At 42.0% G+C, this 22,383-nt stretch overlaps 1 protein-coding gene across 1 annotated transcript in view; it reads left to right on the forward strand.

Moving 5' to 3' along the window:
* MYBPC1 (myosin binding protein C, slow type) overlaps window positions 1–20,572 on the forward strand; it is a gene marked incomplete at its 5' end in the record, with an annotated part of 54,375 nt that extends 33,803 nt beyond the window's left edge. Inside the window, 9 exons of the mRNA XM_009084439.1 lie at window positions 3,066–3,134; window positions 4,222–4,389; window positions 4,756–4,844; window positions 6,519–6,714; window positions 7,328–7,467; window positions 9,920–10,079; window positions 11,671–11,807; window positions 13,254–13,440; window positions 20,472–20,572. Of these exons, the coding sequence (XP_009082687.1) occupies window positions 3,066–3,134; window positions 4,222–4,389; window positions 4,756–4,844; window positions 6,519–6,714; window positions 7,328–7,467; window positions 9,920–10,079; window positions 11,671–11,807; window positions 13,254–13,440; window positions 20,472–20,572 (1,247 nt within the window). The remainder of the gene's footprint in view (window positions 1–3,065; window positions 3,135–4,221; window positions 4,390–4,755; window positions 4,845–6,518; window positions 6,715–7,327; window positions 7,468–9,919; window positions 10,080–11,670; window positions 11,808–13,253; window positions 13,441–20,471) is intronic.
* Between the last annotated feature and the right edge of the window lie 1,811 nt (window positions 20,573–22,383).

Below are 22,383 nucleotides of genomic sequence, written 5' to 3' on the forward strand. Positions count from 1 at the left end.
TTTAGGGTCAGAAGGTCCTCAGTGTGGCTATCCCTATGCTCATGTAGTACTAATTGGCTGCTTCAAGCACCAGTTGCCACCACTGAGGACAGGCAGCCTCTCCAATAGTTGCCTGTAGAAGTTATCTAGGCATGCAAAGTTCATGTCTAGATATTTAATTTCTCTGTTTCAATGCAGTTATATACAGGATCTTTAACTATGTCCATCTAAGACAAAAATGTATACAGAACTGAAGGAGAAAGATAAAGATGTCAGAGACCGAATAAACTTTTGAGAAGAAAATATGAAGGAACAGGGAAATATGATTTATATTTTACAACTAAGAGCCTTTGGTGATCAAGCAGCAGAAACTTAGTATTTTCTATCATATTTTCTTCTGAACTGACATCAAATGGAGTCTATTTTCAAAAAGTAAAATCCACCAGCACCTGGGTAAGTATCAAATAGCCTGGAGTGGTATGTGCAACACTCAGGCTCTGTGGGCCAGCACCATCACCTCCAGCAACGAATGGGACACAGTTATCTTCAGCTCCCCTAAATGCTGCTCTTAACTGTGCTGATAATCAAGGGCCAAACACCTTTTTCATGAAGGCGTTTGTTCCAACAAAAGCTTTTTGTGAACAGAGCCCATAGCCTGGGGTCGAGGCAGAGGACAGAACTTGTCATTCACACTGTCAAGTATTTCAAATTCAGACAACCCAGGAAAACAGTAGTTCATAAAAGTGCTCAGGCGTCACAGGATCAGAGCACACTCAGCTCTCTCAGTGGGAGAGGGTGTGAAGAAGAACCACTGGCTTTTCTCAGGAGCACTCAGCATCTTTTAGTATTGAGCTGAATCCCTGTAAGGAGCAGGAACAGACTGCAAGAAGCTCAGAGACCTGGAGAAGAGTACCTGAGGGCAGACACAGCTGGAATGGTAGGAAGGCTTTTCCTTGTCTATTGGGAGGGAGCTGCGGGAACAGCCCAGAACGACTCAGCATCAGTCTTCCATCAGGAATCAGTGTTCCTGTGTTGTTTCCATGGCACAGACCAGATGTAGGGAATATAAAGGGGCTGGCAGTGTGAAGACTTCAGGGTATACTGCGTTTATGCTTTGTTTAGTGCCGGTAGAATGTCAGTAAAAGATAAAAGTGTCTGTAATATGCTACTGCCATAAACCCCTTGGCATTACAGTATGTGATATCTAAATTAGATGACAAGAGAGGATGGGAAATACAAGTACATTAGCAGAAACTTTCAGAGGAATCTTCTAAATCTGTCTTTGAAGGACTGTTAGACACAAGATCATTGTATACCTGTTGAATGGAACAAATGTTTTACTTTTTTTTTCCAGATAGGTTTAAAACACATGAAGACACAACAAAATGGCACTCACGTCTGTCATTTTATTGTTACCCACCTCAGCTAAAATACAACGGGTACAATGTATTTTACAGAGTCTCCTGAGTGTTTGTGTATATCTATATAAGCCTCCTATATAGGCATATACATCTATATATACACAATCGACATTATGTATATATGTTATGGAAATGCTTAGAAAGAAGTAAGAGAATTAGAAAATATCGGTTTTGAAAGTCATTATTGGATTGTACATCTTTTCCTCTGTGCTCAATTCTTTTTCTCTTTCTTGCAATATCTCAGTGCCTCCTTTTTCTCAGTCCTTTCAGTGCCTGTTCTGCCTCAAACTAATTTCTTCTGTAATGTTTAATAACTCTCTTTAATTTCAAGGTACTTTCTATGACTGTTTATATCCATTCTGCTGTTCTTTTCTCTTAGTTATCTGTTTGTAAACTCATTTGTCTTTACTTTTTCCATTCTTTCATTGTTGTCATGGAATAGTTTTAAAGAGGGTTTTTTGAGTCTTCCTTAACGTAGCAATCACTAGGTGAAACCGCAAGCTGAAAATAGGAGGACAAAAAAAGATAAATAATAATTTAGAAGAATTATGTCTCATCAGCATTGGTTTGGCTTTGAAAAATTGGTATTTCCCTTTAGTCTGAACCTCACAACTTAATCAACATGGTGAACTCTTGGACTCCCTTAACAATGTACCACTTTTGGCAGCTCTCTGTGTGTATTACTAAACTGGAGTGTCATCATGAGTATCTGGACCCAGGTGTGAATAAAATGAATATAGAACTCCCCAGGGCTAGTTTACAACATCCAACTGGAACCTCTCACTGTGGTGATGTGGAGTAAACCAAATCTTGTTCATGCTGGAGAAGTCAATTGCTAGTAAATTATGCTGCCAACTGGTTCTTGTGTGCCACTCCCAGGGCAGCCTGAGGAGCTTGAGCCTGGTGTTCCCTAGGGCCCTATGTGTATCTGCTTTCAATGGGCTATTGTACTTGCAGATTTCATAGCTAGGAAATGAGCACTTCAGAGGGTTTCTGGTGCCCGAGATCTTTGCTAGGACCATGCACACCCACAAGAATAATATTTTATTGCCCTCAAAATAACCAACTCCAGGATTCCAGGATATCCAGGGCAGTGATAGCTTTTGTCCTGGAAATAAAGTCTTAGGGTTTGCATCATATTTGTCATCATCCATGGGTTTAGTCTTCTTTAATCTTCTTTCTGTGTTGCCTTTATCTAAATGTGTTCTCTTCCTCTATTTCCTCAAGTCTTTTTCTAAGACCTCTTTTTTCTGTCTCTCTTCCTCAGAATTCATCTCTGAATTCCTTCTCTCTTCTATGATGTGTTTTCTTCTTCTTCTACATTTTCTCTCATCATCATATTCTTTCATTTCTCTCTTCCAAATGTTCCTTTTCCCTCTTTCTTTTCATATTTCTATGGCTGTGCTGAGGCACAAAGGAAAACATACAACTTTATCTCCTCCTCTTCCTTTATCCTTTAGCTTTCCTGTGGGCATCCCATAGAACTGTTCTGTGATGTCGATGCCCTCTTCCCATCTCTTTTCTCCCCGCAGTCGCCCTAAACACGGCTCCTCTAAATCTTTAAAGCCCAGCATCTATCTTTGCATACTTACTAACAGGAATTGCTAACCACTGACAAAATGCTCCATCTGTGTGAACGTGGGTGTCTCTGATTAATTTTTAAAGATGGATTCTCACAAGATCTATCGACAGATCTCTCTGAGGAGTTGGTGGAGCCACCTTTTAACCTGGAAGGTACAGTATTCAACAAAGGATATGCATCTTCTTTAACAAAAGAGAAGCTCTCTTCAGAAAAGTAAAGATTAATTCCTGAGAGTGAATTTTAGGAGCACAGTCTACAGAATTTTCTGTAGTACCTGTGCAGGGGGAGGGGGAGGTTCTTGGGAAACTGGTATTGATCGCAATCCTTTTCTGCTAGAAGCTGAAAGAAGCAGCTTGAAGGAGAACTTAATTCCTAAAAGTAAGACCCAGTTATGAAAATGTACCACACTATTTGCTCTAGGTCTGCAAGGCTCTCTAGTTTATACTAGTTCTCTTGTCTTCTGTGCCCATTTTGTAATGCTACCTTTATGTGACGTGGCAAGTATGGATCCTCACTAGGTCCTTCATACAGCAGGCTCCAATGTCCAGGTGCCAGCAGTGTTGGAACAGTCTGTACTGGCAGGACAGGGTGGATAAGAAAGAGACATTTGTAACTGAAGCTATTCTGAAAGACTGTGCTGTTACGGTCACTCTGTGGGTTACATGTGCCTGTCTAGGGGCAGGGTGAGAAATCCAGGAATGCTGTAACTCTGTGAGCAATTCTGGCACAGCTTTCTTTTTTTAAAGGCACAAAGAAAGGAGAGATGGCACTTCATTGCAATGTGTAAATGCTCTGTTTCTCTTATTTCTCAGCTTTCAAGGGTGCTCAGTGCTGGTGGAAATTAATTGCAATTCCCATTTTTCTCCAAGGAAGCTGTTAAAGCAATGATGAGTCCTTTTGGAAATGTACTCTTTGTCCCCTTTATTTTCTACTAGCTGAATTTAAAAACTAATCAGTTTTCTATCTGGTATAATTAAATTATGCACATATTCTAACAACATTTGTTTCACGATATATAAACACATAATCATCAGAAACCCTTAAGGTTTGAAACATTCTTCCTACTATGAAAGTGAGTAAATATTGTGTTACAACATCATTAGAAAAACAAAACATAAGTATTCATTCAAACCTAATGAATCTATTAGTGTTCCTCAATTTTCCTTATCCATGCAGTGGATGTATTTATAACCATCTATCCTTTTGCTTTGTCCTCCTCTCCCCACTTCCCTAAACCAGCTGATGACTGGATTGTGGCTAACCCGGAGCTGACAGACAAAACGAAGTTTACGATCAATGGCCTCCCAACGGGCTCGAAAATCCTAGTGAGAGTAAAAGCTGTGAATGCTGCTGGGGAAAGTGAGCCCAAGTACCTCCCACAGCCTATTTTAGTCAAGGAAGTGATAGGTAAGATCCTCCTGCCTTCACTTACCCATAAGTACACTCTGTTTCGATACTAAGACCTGTTTTTGAAAGGGTAATACTCATTTTTGGAAACAGATGATATGGCCTCATAAAGCTATTGTGTGGTGGCTAGGAGTCACAGAACCATCAGGGTTGGAGAGGCCTCCAAGATCATCGAGTCCTACCCTTAACCTGTCACTGTTGTAACCCCCAAACCCTAAACCATATCCTGCAGCACCAGATCCAGATGCCTCTTAAACACTTCCAGGGATGGTAGACCACACAATGTCCTCTTTATACTGATGCCTCCCAGTGCTGCCTCAGTTAAAGAAGATAAATGTCAAACAAAAGCTTTTGGTTTTTTTCCAGAACCTCCAAAGATTCGTCTACCAAGACACTTAAAACAAACTTATACTCGAAGAGTTGGAGAAACTGTGAATCTTGTTATTCCTTTCCAGGTAAGAACTAAAAACATTGACAGGAAAATATTATTTTATAAATGTATATATACTGTTGCTTTTTAACTTATTGCTCAGTAGCTTTGGCCAGTCAGTTAGCTTAGGCAGATATGGAAGCACATTGGAGTACAAGGGTATTTGAAAACTTTGGCATCTCAAAGAAATTATGTTCAGCCAAGTAATCAATTGGATAGCTAGCTCAGACAGACTGAGTGGTCAGTGTCAAGGATGTTGATAAATCCTCCTAGTAGACATTACACATGAGATAATTGCTAGCACAGTGCAAACTGTTTATACTGGGAAGCAGTTAGATATGGTTATCATGGAATCATAGAATCAACTGGATTGGAAAAGACCTCAAAGATCAAGTCCACCCCTATCATGGTTACTAGACTATGGAACTAAGTACCACATCCAGTCTCATCTTGAAAACCTCCAAGGATGGTGAATCCACCACTTCCCTGGGCAGCCCATTCCAATGCCTGATTACTCCCTCTGTAAAAAATATATCTCTAATATCCAACCTAAACCTCCCCTGGCAGAGCTTGAATCTGTGCCCTCTTGTCCTCCTGCTGGTTGCCTGGGAGAAGAGACCAACCCCCCCCTGACTCCAATCTCCTTTCAGGAAGTTGTAGAGGGTGATAAGGTCTCTCTTGAGCCTCCTCTTCTCCAGGTTAAACAATGCTGGGACAGCAGCATCGAATCGTTTTGTTGTCATCAGAGAGGAAACATGAGGGGAAGAGTGGGCAGAATGCAACTTTTGAATCCTTGAGGTTGCAACTATAGCATGACTATTTCTAAATATATACCCTTGTTTTCTCACATCATCCTGTTAACCTTCATTCCAGTACCTTTTACAACAGTGACTGCTGCTCTACCTGCAGGGTCTTCCTTCTTCTGAGTACAAGAAGAGCAGCAGAATCATTTCTGTTTCATGTCAGCACACTCAAAGATAGTGTGGGCATAACTCAGCCTTTATAAGGCTGTTAAAAGCCTCATAAAGGTTGATCAGAAATATACTGCAAGATACACTTCTCTTAGAAATTCAAGGAATATTCTCTGGTTATCCTCTAACAGAAAAGATTCAAAGTGGTGTGACATGACCCTTTTGGACAGCATCTGCAAATTGTTTGACTCACTCTAATTTCAGTGCCTAAATTGGACTCACAATAAATGGCACACAAAGACATCACACAAAGATGTCAATCTACCTCACAAGTATTCCAACTTCTTTTGCAATGAAAGAATAGAGTTTAGGATCCCTGGAGCTTCAGTTTACTACTTCTCTCTTTCACTGGCAGTGTAGAGAATGCAGGCATTTCCAAAGGGTGAAATACTTTGTTCTGTACTCTCTGTGGGTTATTTTTAGTCCTTTTTCTTTTAGAAAACTGGAAATTATTTGCCAGATTTAGCCAAAAAGAGAATTGCCCAATGTGGCTAGAATCTGCAAATATTATCAGCTCCTGGGGAAAAAAAAAGAGGAAAGAAAACTGTATTTTAGGTAAATTGGTGTGATTGCACCTCAAATGCTGTGCAATTTTACAAAGAATTCTCTGTTTCTTTTGGGACATTTTTTATTTCTTCTTTGGGAAAAAAAACCGAGAAAAACAGGTTTTCTTTTCTTCCCTTTTCTCTCCCAAAAATCCTATAAAATTGTTTCCTGGATCCTTGCAGGGAAAACCAAGGGCAAAGGTCTCATGGCAGAAAAATGGTACTCCAATCGACAAGAACGAAATCAACATCCGCAACACTGAGAATGACACTATCATCTTCATCCGAAAGGCAGAGAGAGGCCACTCCGGGGAATATGATATGACAGTGGAAGTGGAGAACTTGGTGGACAAAGCTACGATAGATATTCAGATCGTTGGTATGTTCAGAGAAACAGAAACAAATCCAGCCATTCCAAGGCTGTAGGAAAACAGGAATCCCACAGAGCATCTTTTTTGCAGTGGTAACTCCACACTCAATTATCTGGCTAGAAATCTGTGGTCTCAAAGTGAACCTCCATATGCAGTGGCAGGTGCTGGTTGGAATGTGTCAGTCTCTTCGTTTCACTATTATGCCCTTCATGTTCTTGTCTATCCAGGGTTCAAGCTTTTTCCTGTTGAGTGGTATCCATAGCCAGAAATGGTAGCAAATTCACAGTAAGTTTGTCGCAAACATAGTGTGGAAGAAATCCTAAGTTTTGACAGTACATGAAGGTAGGAAAGACAGACAAGAAAACACATTTACTTTCCATTTTTGCCAATAAGCAAAACTGGTAGCACAGCACAGCTTCAGCTATGAAGGTTATTGTAATTCTGTCATGTCTTAACTTTGGAAAGTTTTATTTTGCAGCCCCAGCTTTCTTTCAACATTATGGGGTTTTTTGCATTTGCATGTTGTAAGAAGCAGAGAGAAATCAAACTAAGCAGAAGATGTGCATAGGAAGGAGATAGCTGACATTTTTCTGCTGTTTATCTGGCATATTTGTGTTACAGATCGCCCAGGCCCACCTGAGGTTGTAACCATTGAGGATGTCTGGGGAGAGAATGTGAACTTATCATGGAAGCCACCAAAAGATGATGGCAATGCTGCCATTACTGGGTACACTATTCAGAAAGCAGATAAGAAGAGTATGGTAAGTAATATGGAGGAGGTTAAAAGGTTGATGTGCTCATGAATTCTCCCTGTTTAAAGCCAGGAATCGCCTAAACTGGTGTAGGTGGACAAAGCACTAATTTATCAGTGTTCAAAAATTCTGTAAGGCTTCTCTAAAAACTCCAAACATCTCTTGTCCACTGTAACTAAAACCCAGAAATGGAAATATTTTCACATTATGCCAAAGAGGAGGACATAAAGGAAAGAACAGGTGGATTTGAGAGAAGTGATTTTGCATTTTTCCTTTGTCTCAGTAGAGAATATAACACCGCAAAATATTAATTCATAAGTTGGTAGGTTGCTACTAGAGCAAAAATGTACTGATGCTTCTGTTTACAAACCTGTAATATCACACTGTGTAAGTCATTGCCACTCCTTACAACCCATGGCAGAATGGTACATATGGGATTCCTAATGTGCTTTGAGATTTGCAGATGAAAAGTGCAATATAGGAATGTTATTATTTTCATTAAACAAACAGGAATTTTACACTTCCTCAAAAGACAATAACTGAGTTCTTAGATTTAACATTTACTGCGAGTTTAAACACTGGAAATCTAGGACAATAATTTGGGATTTGCCTTACCGAAGACAACCTCTTGCTGCCCTCCCACTCCCCTCACCTTAGTATGTTAGTTTGCTTCATGCTCTGACCAATTTGTTCTTCCTGTGCCACTATTTCCCTTCCCATTCTTTTTTTTCCTTCTCTCTTGACACTGTAAGATGTGGTCTCGGTACAGTCACCACAACAACGCCCCTGGTCTTTAAATTACTGTGTTAAGGAGAAAGTAACACTCTAGGGTGCAGTGTGACATGGATCATTTGGGTCACAGATACCCCACACTATCTGTGGTGGTGCATTTTGGAATTCTGGCACAGCCTCTATAGAAATCTGTATTCCCAGTGGCACTTTGACTCTCAAAGATGACCAAATACCAAAGCAAACTGTGGTACAGGGAACTCTGCACAAGTTCGTCTTTAGAAAAGTGAGAAAACTACGTAGGGCAAAGAAGAGCACAAATATTACTGTGGTTGCATTGCACCTTATAATAATTGCATGTCCAGCATTAACCTCTTTCATCTCAGGCTGTTACCTAGGTATTGTGTACTAGGACAGAATTCACATGTCACAGGATCCCAGAGTCAGTTAGGTTGGAAGGGACCACAGTGGGTCATCTGGTCCAACCTCCCCATACTCCAGCAGGGCCACCCTAGAGCACATGGCTCAGGGTTGTGGCCAGATGGTTCTGGAACACCTCCGGTGAGGGAGAATCTGTAACCTCTCTGGGCAACCTGTTCAGTGCTCAGTGACTGCACAGGAAAGAAGTTCTTTCTTGTGTTCAGGTGGAACTTCCTGGGCATCAGCTTCTGCTGTTACATCTTGTTTTATTGGTTTCCCCCACTGAGCAGAGTCTGATCCATCCTCTTGGCACCTCCTGTTCATGGACTTGAATCCATTAATGAGGTCTCTCTCAGTTGGCTCATCTCGAGGCTGAGCACCCCCAACTCCCTCAGCCTTTCCTTAGCACTGAGGTGCTCCAGTCCCTTGATAACATTCATTGCCCTCTGTTGGACTTACTCCAGGAGCTCCATGTCTGAGGATCCCAGAACTAGCCACAGTACTCCAGGTGTGGCCTTACAAGGGCTGAGCAGAAGGACAGGATCACCTCCCTGACCTGCTGACAATACTATTCCTAATGCCCCCCAGGATTCCATTGGCCTTCTTAGCCACAAGGACACACTGTTGGCTCATGGACAGCCTGTTGTCCACCAGGCCCCCCAGGTCCTTCTCTGCACAGCTTCTCTCCAGCAGGTCAGCGCCCAGCCTGGTTATTCCTCCTCAAGTGCAGGATCTGCACTTGCCCTTGTTGAATCTCAGTTGGTTCTGCTCTGCCCATCCCTTCAGCCTGTCAAGGTCCTGTTACTGCTGCAAGACTAAAGCACAAACTCACTTCCCCTACTGAACCTTTAGATATAAGAGGACCACCAGCACAAAACTACATTTCTCATGAACACTCGACCTGTGAAAAAGAATGTCTATTAGTGCAGTGGCCTCTTGTGAGTCCATGTTACTGCAGAATAGTACATACTACTGGTTTCCCTCCAAGGCTGCAGTTTTCTTACCCGCAACCATACATTCTCTGTCAGTAGTGTGGATTAGGAATGCCTTGCTTGAACAGCACAACCTTTGGAATATTGGGTTCCTAAAACAAACCCTTCCAGCTACCAGAGTGCAACTATTCAGTAGGATTCACTTTCCATTTGGCCTTCACTGCTCAGCAGAGAGCTTTACAATATTCTCATTATCACTCATTCCATTAATCACTGTTAGCATTGTTCACTAACATCCTCTTCTAAGGAAAATCTACTCACACAAGCTTGATGATTCTTCCAGTTACTTGGACCTCACCCTCTGTGTTTATGCCTTTCAGGAATGGTTCACAGTGATCGAGCACTACCACCGCACCAGTGCCACCATCAATGAGCTCATCATAGGAAACGAGTACTACTTCAGGGTCTTTGCTGAGAACATGTGTGGCCTCAGTGAGGATGCAACAATGACCAAAGAGAGCGCTTTGATTGCAAAGGACGGTTAGCTAATTATCCATTCCTTGGCAAAGGGCAGGGGGGCCCTCAGAGGCTGGGAGGGGACTAGAGGTAAAGGCCATGTCTTCAAGTGCACTCCTAGCCCCAAGGATAGGTACAACTGTCAGGTAGGGTGTTTCCTGTTAAGACTTCTTGGTTTGTCCACATAGTTCACAGCTGTTGTTTTGAATCAAGAATGGGACATTTTTCTCCATGTTCTGACATCTACAATCTTGGATCTCAGACTCACGTCACCACTGGCAGATATAAGTTGACAAGAGCTGGAAGAGGAGTAAAACAGCTGTTCTGCTAGAAGCAGTGGGTCACTGCCTCCCAGTGCAGACTTGGCATCAGCTGTGAGGGTGCTCCCTCCATTTCAGGCAGGATCCAACAGACAAGCATAACCTCTCCTGAGGGTGGGACTGGACAAATTCTGGTTCTGCAGTCACAAATCCCGACCTTTCAGAAGTTGTCAGTTTGAAGTGGTACTGTAAACTTATCCAAAAAAACCCAACTTAATTGCCCATTTATGAAAGGGAAATTCTACAAACAAGTGGCTTACAGGAAGGAAATCCAAAATCAAACTAGACCACCTCAGTTTGTCTGAGAGGAAGGAACGCATGACTGCCATGATGCAGAGGACAGTGAAGCTGCACAACCCATAGGGACAGGCTGGAGGACTGAAGGGCCTGTTTTTGAGACATGGGGTCATGGAGAAAACAATGGCTATAGGAACTGCTTTTCATCACTGCTTACTTGGCCTTCACACAAGAGCCAGTCTTAGGCCTAAGCTGCACTGGAGTCAGTGTGAGAGCTTGGAACTGGTTTCAATAAGGAAGTTTTATGATACCTGTGCACAGGAACAGATGTCAGTCTGTCTAGCTGTTTTAAATGCCAGCTGAGTTTGTGGGTGAAGAGCATTTATTGATGGTAATCTCCATGGCAGAGCAGGGATAAAGTGGCAGTGAAAAAATGCATTTCAGTACCATGTTTTTCTTATACAGAAACGGCATCCATTTGGGTATCTGTATTGTTAGTGCACTGTATGGAGCACAAAGAAAAATGGATTTTCTGATACAGAGACAGTTTTTAATCAGAACAAACTGTGAAAAGGAATTGGCAACAGTGTGAACAAGACTTGTCAAAGACAGGAATCCTGCAGTACATTGGTCACGATCCATCCTATTTAGCAACATGCAGGCAAAGATGTGGAATAAACATGCATTATTTTGTGTACCACATACACAGCAAACCAAGAGAATCTTAGAATTTTAGGGGTTGGAATGAACTTTATCAATCATGTAGTCCCAGCCTCCTCCCATGGGAGGGGTTAGGACCTCCCCACTAGAACAGGTAGCTCAAGGCTTCACCCAGCCTGGCTCTCAGAAGCTCTCGGACATCAACGCTGTAGAATAACCACGGACTGTAGTCACTTTGCAGGGTGCACTTCCAGCCTCCCCTACACATGCAACTATTAGTCACATTGGCACCTAGAGCAGAGCAGATCGGAACTGACTCTTTGTAGCTCTTTAAGAAGCTTGGGTACTTAGCTACATGGCAACACCCTTTTTATAAAGGTTTTCTTTCCATTCCATAGGCAAAGTCTACAAATACCCAGTTTACGACGACTTTGACTTCAGCGAACGGCCGCTATTCACTCAGCCTCTCATCAACACCTTTGCTGTAGCTGGTTACAATGCTACCTTGAACTGCAGTGTTCGGGGCAACCCCAAGGTACAGCAGAGCTTCTACCAGCAGCACCTAAAACATGAGAGGGTTTAGCCTGACAACACAAATGATAATCATAGAATCATAGAATCAACCAGGTTGGAAAAGACCTCCAGGATCATCAAGTCCAACCCTACTGTGGTTACTAGCCCATGGCACTAAGTGCTACATCCAGTCTCATCTTGAAAACCGCCAGGGATGGTGAATCCACCCCCTCCCTGGGCAGCCCATTCCAATCCCTGATCACTCTATCCAGAAAAAATCCCTTCCTAATATCTAACCTAAACCTCCCCTTGGCAGAGCTTGAGTCTGTGCCCTCTTGTCCTCCTGCTGGTTGCCTGGGAGAAGAGACCAACCCCCACCTGACTCCAACCTCCTTTCAGGGAGTTGTAGAGGGTGATAAGGTCTCCCCTGAGCCTCCTCTTCTCCAGGCTGAACAACCCCAGCTCCCTCAGCCTCTCCTCATGGCACTTGTGCTTGAGTCCCTTCACCAGCCTCGTTGCTCTTCTCTGGACCTGCTTCAGCACCTCAATATCCCTCCTGAACTGAGGGGCCCAGAACTGAGCACAGTACTCAAGGTGTGGCCTCACCAGTGCCGAGCCCAGGGCAAGAATCACTTCCCTGGTGCCACTTTTACCACTGGTCTCACTCATGAGAAGGCTGAAGGCAAAAGGACTGAGGTCAGTCCTAAAGAACACCAAAGCAAGACCTGCTTACTTGTGCTATAGACACTGGGATAGTTAATCCACAGGTAATTCAGTGACAGAGCAGAACCTCAGGAAAAGGCTGGGCTATACTGGGGCCCACACTGACAACAGCTGTGCTGGTAAGAGATCAGCAAAGGTTGTTACTGAAATAAAGCCATAAATATGCTACATAAAGCTAATTATTCTCTAAGTCAGCCCATTGCAAGAACAGTCTGGGGACCACAGTGTTTCTCAGACCTACTGTCCAATGTGTCTTGCAGTTTCTTTTGCATTGTCTTTTTGTGATCTCTTTTCTGTTGTGAGGAACTGAAGTGGCCTAGTCAAGTGAGAACTCTAGAGTGTTTCAGAACATGTTTGATGTACACCTTCACAGTTTCAGAATGTGCAAATTACTGTGAAGTAACATGTTTTCTTATTGGCTTAGGGTACTTGGAGATCAAAAGCTCTTGCTCAGATGTTGCTGTCATTGCACAGTCTTTGTACTGCTAACAGGCTTATATTTATCACTAATTGTGTGATAGGAGCTGCACTGAACAAAAATTGTTCTTAAAGCAGATGCATGATGCAGCCCATGTATATCTTTGAGTCAAGAATTACAGTTTCCTTTCTATCACTACTTCCTCTATTTTCTATCATTTCTGGATTACTCAACTTTAACTGAACATCACAGAAAAAGTGATGAAATCTCTCATATCACAGGTTTGTGCATGTGATTTTTCTTTTGCTTTTTTTTCCTGTACCACAGCCTAAAATAACCTGGCTGAAAAACAAAGTCCAGATAATGAACGACCCAAGGTACCGAATGTTCAGCAACCAAGGCGTGTGTACCTTGGAGATCCGCAAACCCAGTCCCTACGATGGAGGGACTTACACCTGCCGAGCAGTCAACGCACTCGGAGAGGCAGAAGTTGACTGCAAACTGGAAGTAAAAGGTAGGGGCTTGAACACATTGCCAACTCCCTCTTTGAACACCATCTACAGTGGAGTTGAAAGTATGCAAGGGAAAATGTTTCAACAACATTTTTAGCTTTCCTGGATAAAACCATAACTTTGTTAGGACAAAACAAACTATATTGGTTGCTTTGTTTCTTTTTGAGGACCAACACTCTATGCTTATGGTATATTTCTTTTTTCCTCTCCATGCTGTTCACATCTTCAGTGGTTGCAAAGACCTTCACAACTGACAGAATGGCAGAGTCTAACTCTCAGCTGTGTCATTTACCTGAGACACCCCAGTGAGGCTCAGAGTTCTTTTGGGAAATATTGAGAAAACTGCCTTGGATAAGAGACAGATCTCTGAAGGGAATGGCAAGGGCAGAAGGAGAGAAAGAAGAAAGATTAGTTCAGGGCAGAATTTGTCTACTTGAAAATTATTTATTAAATAAACCAAAAATTTGCATCCAAGGAGCTTGGACAGCAAAATCCTGTGGCAAAAAATAATATTGTTCTCAGGGACACAAACTGGTTGGCACAATTGCTGCATTTGCTGTAAGAACAAAGGATTCAAACTGTGGATTTTGCAAATAGAGGAAAGGAGGATGAAGTAGGTTAGGAACTGAGGAGCTAGTTTTGTTTTCATTAACAGACACATTTTCTGAACTTCAGCCTGTTTGAAATTGACTGGGACATCATGAAGGGTAACAGGATTTGGATTGGATAGCTCATGAATAATCTCAGGACCTTATTTTTCAGAAACCTCTTCCTAGGAAAAGAAAGGCTTCTAGTGTGGAATAAGCTAAGTATTTCTGAAAAAAATTAGTCTGAGGGTCCAAGCCAGAAAAGCTGCCTAAAGCTAGGTGTCTAACTGAGGAGTTTAGAGGGAATTTAGGTAATGTCAATACAGCCCTAATTGTATTACTTCCATCATGTTAGCCTATACTGAAAACCACACAATATTCTTATGGATTTTACTGTGTTCATTTTGCATTTCAGTTGCCATTTTCTGACATATCTTGTCCCACAGATCAGATTTGCCAGCAAGAAGCCTCTGCAATAAATGTTTAGTCTCTGAAGCTGAAAACGTAGCTAATGTAATGAAAAATGCAAAGTATTTGTTTTTTAAGATTCTTTGTTTAAAGGGGAATGTCCTCATCCTGCAAATGAGCTTGTTTCCCTTGATCATATGCCAGCTTTCTATTTCACAGTGTAACAGAGGAGCTCATCACCTGAGAAAAGTTCTTCAGCTGTTTTATTGTACTGAAAAGCCAAGTTAGGTTGCTAATTCATTAACTTTCCTAAGTCCCCAAGCCTTAAAGTTCTTATGCACATTTACAATCAGTTGTAACTTTTTAGCCTTTAGCACTTTGCCTGTAGTACAACCAAATAGTACATTTTAAATACAAGATGATGTTTGTTTCTCTCCTGTTTTACAGAGAGTTTTTGGCACATAATGTGCAGAATATCAGGTCTTGTTTAGCTCTTCTTAGTGATGTGATGTGCTGCTTCCTTGTCCTAAAGCTCACCTGCCCTAGTTAATGGTCTGATTTCATATCAGCCATCACCTGGAGTAGTCCCAGTCCCTCCCACCACGTTCCTGGGTTTTTTTCTGTACCACAGCTGTGGTTCTCTCCCAGCGGTTTGGGCTATCACTGGTCACCTGTGAGATTCCTCTCTCCATCCTGGCAGGTTTGGCCATTACTGGGACTCCTTTTTGAGGACTGATTACACTAGTGATTCTTAGGGCTTAGACAGTGAGCAGCTGTTGTAATGGTTCAGTACTGACACTCTGAACATGACTCATGGTTCAAAGGGAATAGGATTAGAGAACACAGTAGCTGAGGTGTAGCAAACCAGGGTAGGCTCAGGGTTTGTTCTAAGCAAATACAGCAAAATACTATGAAACAGGCAGAATACAAAACCATAGGTACATCTCATTTCTCTCTTCTATTGACTTACATGTTGAATTAACATCCTCTTAAGTTTCCTAGCCTGTTTGTTCCTTTAGGAGAGCTCTCCAGATGACTGCTCATCACACTGATGCACACCAGAGACCCTCGGATTTCCGACTCACTGGAAATGAGTTGCAGTGTGTGTGTTTTCCTGTGTATAGCTTTAACTGGCTCAGTTTTATTCCAGCAAGTAACAATCAAGGTCTGGATTTGTAAGAGGATGAGATACAGTTGAATGTTGCCTGAAAAAGCCTCATAGGCTCAAGGCTATGCTGCCTGTGTGGTGAACATATGGGCCATGGTGCTATAGTGTTGTGCTAAAGAGCTCCATGCCATGCCATGCCACAGTAGATACTGTAGAAAGTGATTTCTCCTTCTGTTGGCTAGAATGACTTTTAGCCATCTATCTCTGATGTACTGGAGGTCTGAAAGTTATCATGCATATATCTGCTCAGCCCCAGGAATGTCACAGAGCGGCCCAGGACTTCTGACTCTGCATAACATTTCGACAACCAACAAGCTAGGAATACTCCAGCTATAAATAGTCATAGTCTCAACTGGGTTGGAAAAGACCTCCAAGATCATCAAGCCCAACCCTACCATGGTTACTAGACTATGGCACTAAGTGCCACATCTAATCTCACCTTGAAAACCTCCTACAATTGTCTCAATTTTTAGCCATGTGCTTGCATTATTATAGGTGTAAAATTAACCCCCCCAGTTGTTGCTAAATTTGAAGCTCATTTCCTGAAAAGGTTTTGTAATACTTTTAAGCACAACAATTACAATGATTAAAACTTACTCTGTCCATAAAACATCTGGTGCTATTTCAGAGAGACAGTTCTGTGCTCTTCAGTTGTAAGTTTTGCTGAGTGAACTTAGACATGGCATTTCCATGAGCTGCTTGGCACAGCTGCGCCTACAGTGGCTCTTTCTGTACACACGAGTGTGCTGTAAAAGGTCATGTCAGAGATCTTAGAGAAGAGAATCATAGAATTTTAGGGATTGGAATGGACCTTAGAAATCATCCAGCCCCAATCCCCTGCTCTGGGCAGGGACACCTCCCACCAGAACAGGTTGCTCAAGGCTTCATCCAACCTGACTTTGAACACTGCCAGGGTTGGGGCAGCCACAGCCTCCCTGGGCAACCTGTGCCAGTGTCTCACCACCCTCACAGGAAAAACTTCTGCCTAAGATCTAACCTAATTTTCCCTCCTTCAATTTGTGCCCATTGCCCCTTATCCTATCCCTGCAGCAATAACACTACCTCATCTATCTTGGAAGGTAATGCATAAAGGGCAATAACACTAGCTCATCTATCTTGGAAGGTAATGCATAAACAGAATCTCTTGTTACATGTTTCATGCTCATCTTACTACAGAAAAGAACATATATGTCTTTGGAGTTCCTTGAGGTAGATCCCTAAGTATGGCCCTAAATCTCCCACCACTAGTGCTCAGGATCTGATTCCTTACCAGCCTATCAGGCCAATGAAAAGAATTACATAAAATTTCTTTTATCATGCAAAAAAATGACTTTCGAGGACTTCTAACAGTGAAATCAAGACTGGGGATCACTGACAGGTTGGTGGTAGCAAAACTGCTATACAAGAAATATTATTTAAAAGGGTTTTAAGATCAAGTGGGAAGAATTTCAAATGCAAATAAATACCACTGTAAATATTCTAATTCTGCAGTGATCTATCATGGAGTAATTAACCCAGGAGAACCAATCAGCTTGGCGGGGAATAACCAGGTCTATAATGCACATACTCCTCTGGACATTCCATTTCATTCCCTTCCTCTTTTTCCACATGCAAACGCATTTTCTGCATGCAAAGTGTGTATTTCCCTGCTGGTTTAGATTAAACTAGCTAGTGTCTCATGGCATACATTGTCTATGTCACATGAGCAAAGAAGGCCAAATCAATCAAGAATAAGGGTATTTAACATCAGAATTACTGTGGGTTTAGGCATATTTCACAGAACTACCTGTACCCATGAAGTTTGATGGCTGTGAATACCTTTGGCCACAACACTTAGACCTATGCAGGAGATAGAAATTTGCATCTCAAAAAAACCAGCTCCCAGTTAGTTTGTAGAATTACTGGAAGGACAGAAGCATCCTAAAGTCATTGCTGCACTTTGAAGTCATTTTTTATTACAGATTAACCTTTGCTTACAGATTAGTGTCCATGCCTGAGCTTAACCTTCTAAACCTAAGGGCGAAATCTTGATTCCATGACTTGCAAGCAGATAATTTTACTTCACTTGCTCCATTGCCTCTAGAACTTAGCTCACATTCAAGATTAGTTTGGAGAATCTGACTCTTTCCATAGAAATGTGTTTTCCTGCAGCCTTGCCCAAATTTGGGATATGGACAGTGCAGCCCTAGAGTGACAGCAGTACCCAGAGAACAGTCTACAGGGTGTGATGCATGCAAATTCACCTTTGAAACCTAGACCCTGGTAAGAAATCAGGCTAGAGAATGGTCCTGTGTTTTCTGAATTGTTAGGGTATTTTGCTTAAGAGGCTGCAGTAGGTAGGAAGTTGAGGGATTTACATACACATACAGATGTATGTATATATGGGTGTTCTATAGGGTCAGGATGCTTAGTTAGAGGTCAGGGCTCCCCAGAGCACATTGCAGGCTGTAAGTGGTGTGAGTGTGGCTGTGTGACCAGGCACACACTCTAGAGCACAGGTATGTGGTCAGTCTCTACTTGATTATTTTGCCTTACAGAGTTCCAACATATATATATATGCCTCAGTGTTCTGTGTGTGCTTTTTTTTTCCCCTGGTGGAAAACAGTATATATATATATGTTAGCTTCTTGGAAGCTACAACTGGAAACTTTCATCATAGATTTCATTTACATACTTTGGTTCCAATCTGTACTTTAGACTAATTACAGGTTTTATATAGTTACTTGGACTGATTAATACAACTTTTACATATTAATGACAGTTTTGAAGTGGAACTGGATCCCTTTCACTCTCCATGTGCTTCTCTTCCTACGTATTTCACATGACTAAGGATTAAAACATCACTTTGACATAATTGTAATAATAATTTCACTCAACGTTTTCTCTCTACTTCTGTGTTTGCAATTAAATTGTTACTTCTCTTTCTCTCTCTCCCTTAGTTACACAGTAAGGATTTTTGAATGTAGATTGCCATCCAAGGTAAGCTTTCATATGGTCCTTGCATATGAAGCTTATGTCTGTTGACAAGTCATACCACGTCTGCCTCGTATGGCATGATTTTCATTATGCACTTAATGAAAATGGGTTTGGAGGATTAGCAGCATGACAGTTTTAATGCATAGAAATTCAGGTTTTTACAGTAGTTGCTTGTTGCAGTAGTTGTTAGTACATCCCACTCCCTTCCGATGGTGCAGTTTCAACAGGATTAACAGTGCATAAATTGGCATGATGCGTTAGCATGGACACGGTGCAAGTAACTAAACAGCATTTTGCATTTACAGCCAGTTATGTTTTTCTATAGGAATAGACCTCTACGGAAACAAAATGTTTATTCCACAGTTAATTCCATTTAAAAGCAAATGATTGTGCCACAACCTGCACTCCGTGCGCTGAAGGAATGCCCCAAAGCATGTTTCTTTTTGTCTGTAGTGTGCATCTGCCTAAGGCTGGGAGCAAACAGCCACAGCAATGGTTTCACTGAGCCAGCACAGCCACTAATAGCACTTCAGTTGGATAATCCTTGTGTAAAAAAGGTTCTAAGTTCTTAGAAATCAGTGCTTGGGATAAATGCTGTGTGTAAGTATCAGCTCAGCTGCATTTAGTTGGAGCCTTCAGAGACAGTGTTCCCTTCATCCTGGCCATAGACTTTTGCTTTAAAGCTTGTGGTGTGTTCCAGAAAAGGCTCAGAAGGTAAGTGCAGTGACCAGTGGGTGCTTTTGGCACTTGCAGAACACAACATTCCTGCAGATTTTTAAGGGGAATAGGAATGGTCTTTTCCTTAAAGCAATTGGAGTCAACAAAAAAAGCTAAACAATCAAACTCATTTCTTAAAGCAAATTACATCCTTTGTCTGGAAAAAGGGCAGATTCTAAAGTTTTTAGCAAAATGTTTATCTTTTTCCCCACTGTTTCTTCTAAATATAATTTGATGTCAATGAAATTTACAGAAATACCCAAGTGTTTTGATTCCATGACTTATTTTGGTGGCATGGGACATACACAAGTTCTCTGGGCAACCTGTGCCAGGGCCTCACCACCCTCACAGTATAGAATCTAATCTAAATCTATCCTCTATCAGTTGGAAATCATCACTCCTTACCCTGTCACTCCATGCCCCTGTAAAAAGTCCCTCTCCAGCTCTCTTGTAGGGTCCCTTGAGGCACTGGAATGCTCTAAAGTCTCCCTGAAGCCTTCTCTGCTCCAGGCTGAACAACCCCACCCAACAAGAAGCAAAATTCAAAAGTGAACTCAAAAGTAAATCTGAAATGATTCTTCAGACTTCCCCAGCAGATCAAAGTTTCAGCTTTCACCATCTCTCTCTGGAAACTAAAGGCACCTGTATCTGAAATCCCAGCTCTTTTCACACAATTCTTTCACTTATGTCCTCTCACTTGTTATTTTCAAGCAACATGGTAAATATTTTGCTAAACACTTATAGGGTACTGTAAGACTCAGAACTATAATCAGTCAAATGTCTCTGCATGTTTTCCACAACTCGTCACAGCCAGGTGTTTTCCACATTGTTCCCCCTGCGTTGACTTCCATCTGTGACCAAACTCCACCAGGCCTGATGGAAAACCAGGAGAGTTGTTTGGAGTGAAGCTTCTCATAGACTATTGCATGGGGTGAGAAAAATGACATGACATGCTCGAAATGAAATTCACCCTGAGCAAGAGGAAAGGCCTGTGTGGTAGAGAGATCATAGAACGGCTAATTGTTGTGCTGGACTTGTGAACAGGGTTGAATTCTACCACATCTCCCATATGCAGTAGGGACTGACTAAAAGTTGTCACTTAGGCCCGAAAAGAAAGGTGCAAAGCTGTTGCTCCAGGGATCTCCAGCCTGAGGATGATCTTCTGTCTTGTTTGTAGGTGGGCTTTCGTTCTTCAAGCTGTTGATGGATGGAGTGCCTCCGCATGTCATTGACTCCTACATGCGCGAAGTACAGGCAGACAAAACTGAGGGGAAGTGAGAGTCCGTCCAGTGTTTCCTCCCACTGCACTGCAAGTTGGTAGCAAAGTGACACCATTTTAGTTCTTGCAATGGCAGAACAACGTGTAGTTGGGAGTTTCATTATTTTTTTCCTATTTTTATCTTTGTTTCTTCATTGTTCTCTTGTTTTCCCTCCCTGCTCTTACTGAAAAGAAAGAATACGCATGGATTGCTTTGGGGTTGAAATGAAATGAACTGAAGACAACACACATTTTGGAATGTTCGGCTTTATTTTCTGTTTGAGATTGTGTTCTGATTTGTAATGAGGAGAGAGAAGAAGCTGTGTGATCCACAGGAGGAGGCAGTCAGAGTCTGTACTCCGTGGTACAAGGCATATCTTTCCCAGTAGCTGTGCAATGAGACCCTGGAACACATACCTCTGATAATGTATCCTATGCACCCGAGAATCGTTTAACAGAATGAGGTATTACTATAATGTAACTAATGCATATGTACTTAATGATCATTTAAGCTGAACATATCTTCCTATAGAAGTTTTGATTTCCTAAGTCAGACCTGTCGGTCTCTCAACTTCACTGAAACTGTTTTATTTAATGTACAATAAATATGAAGTGTTTAACATCTATTAAGTTCTTGTTTACTATTTTTAATGGGTTTTTTTCTGTCTCATCTTACCACATATCTTAACTTTCACATATGATAAAGCAGAAACTTGTGGCCACCACATTGGGTGAAGAAGTCTCAGCAGTTCCCTAACCCAATGAGCTCACACGTGGCACAGAATGTGAGTGAGGACAAACGCTGCAGATACCTGCGATTTTGTATGTGTATGTTTTCAGTATTTACATGTTATAAATGCCAAATGTTATAGATTTCATCATTCTGCATTCAACCCTTTCCTCAGCAATCCATGGAGCTCTTGCAGGTGTCACAGCAGAACAGGGATTCAGACAACAGCACCAGCAAGTTCCCTGTGTGAGGCAGAAATGCCTCAGATGAGGTAGAATGGCTCCATTCCTTCTCCAACTCCAGGGTCATCAACCTACAAGTGTTTCAGGAGTGTGGGGGGTGATTGGCCATAAGTCTCCAGCAGACTGAAGCATGTGAGACACATTGTGGCCAGGTTGTCAAGTCCTATTGCTCTGTCATTTATTCACCAGTTCTCACTCTGGCTCTACAGACAAGACAGGTTATGTGCTCTCTGGCTAATGATTGATGTCCAGTCATGGCTTATAAAGATAAAGGTCTCCTTAGAGCAGCAGGATATTACAAGATGTTTATTTTGTGTCAGTGCACTTGCAAACCTTCAGCAGTCACCAAGTATGCAGTAATTAAAGAATGTGTCACTGTGAACTGCCATGGCTGAACTGGTGTTTTTGCAGTTGAATTGCCACTTCTTTCACTTTTGGGATCTGAATGCATCTTCTCACATTGTTCTGTGACTCTTGTTCTGAGATGAGTCCTGTTTCTTCTCTGCCTCTTTTTTATCTTTGTGATTTCTTCCCTACTGCCATCTGCACAGGGAAGCAATTCTGCATTCCCAGGAATCCCGGACAACCCACCCCATCCATCTGCAGCTCACCCTGCTTCTGCCAAAATCAGTTCTGCCCTGCATGTTCATTCACACCTACGTATGAAAGAAAGCAACACATCAACTAAGAAAATTTCAGAAAGGATTAGTAATTTCTGTTTGTTCTGTATCTCACCAGTGAGTTGCGAGTCCCTTCACCTATCCTGGAGCACAGAGGCTGTGGGAGAAGGGGCAGTTTGAGTTAATGCACACAAGTTGAAGCATTTGAGCACATGGTCCTCATTTAAAGTGCTATCAGT

This window comes from Acanthisitta chloris, unplaced genomic scaffold (genome assembly GCF_000695815.1).
Source record: "Acanthisitta chloris isolate BGI_N310 unplaced genomic scaffold, ASM69581v1 scaffold15101, whole genome shotgun sequence".
NCBI lineage: Eukaryota > Metazoa > Chordata > Aves > Passeriformes > Acanthisittidae > Acanthisitta > Acanthisitta chloris.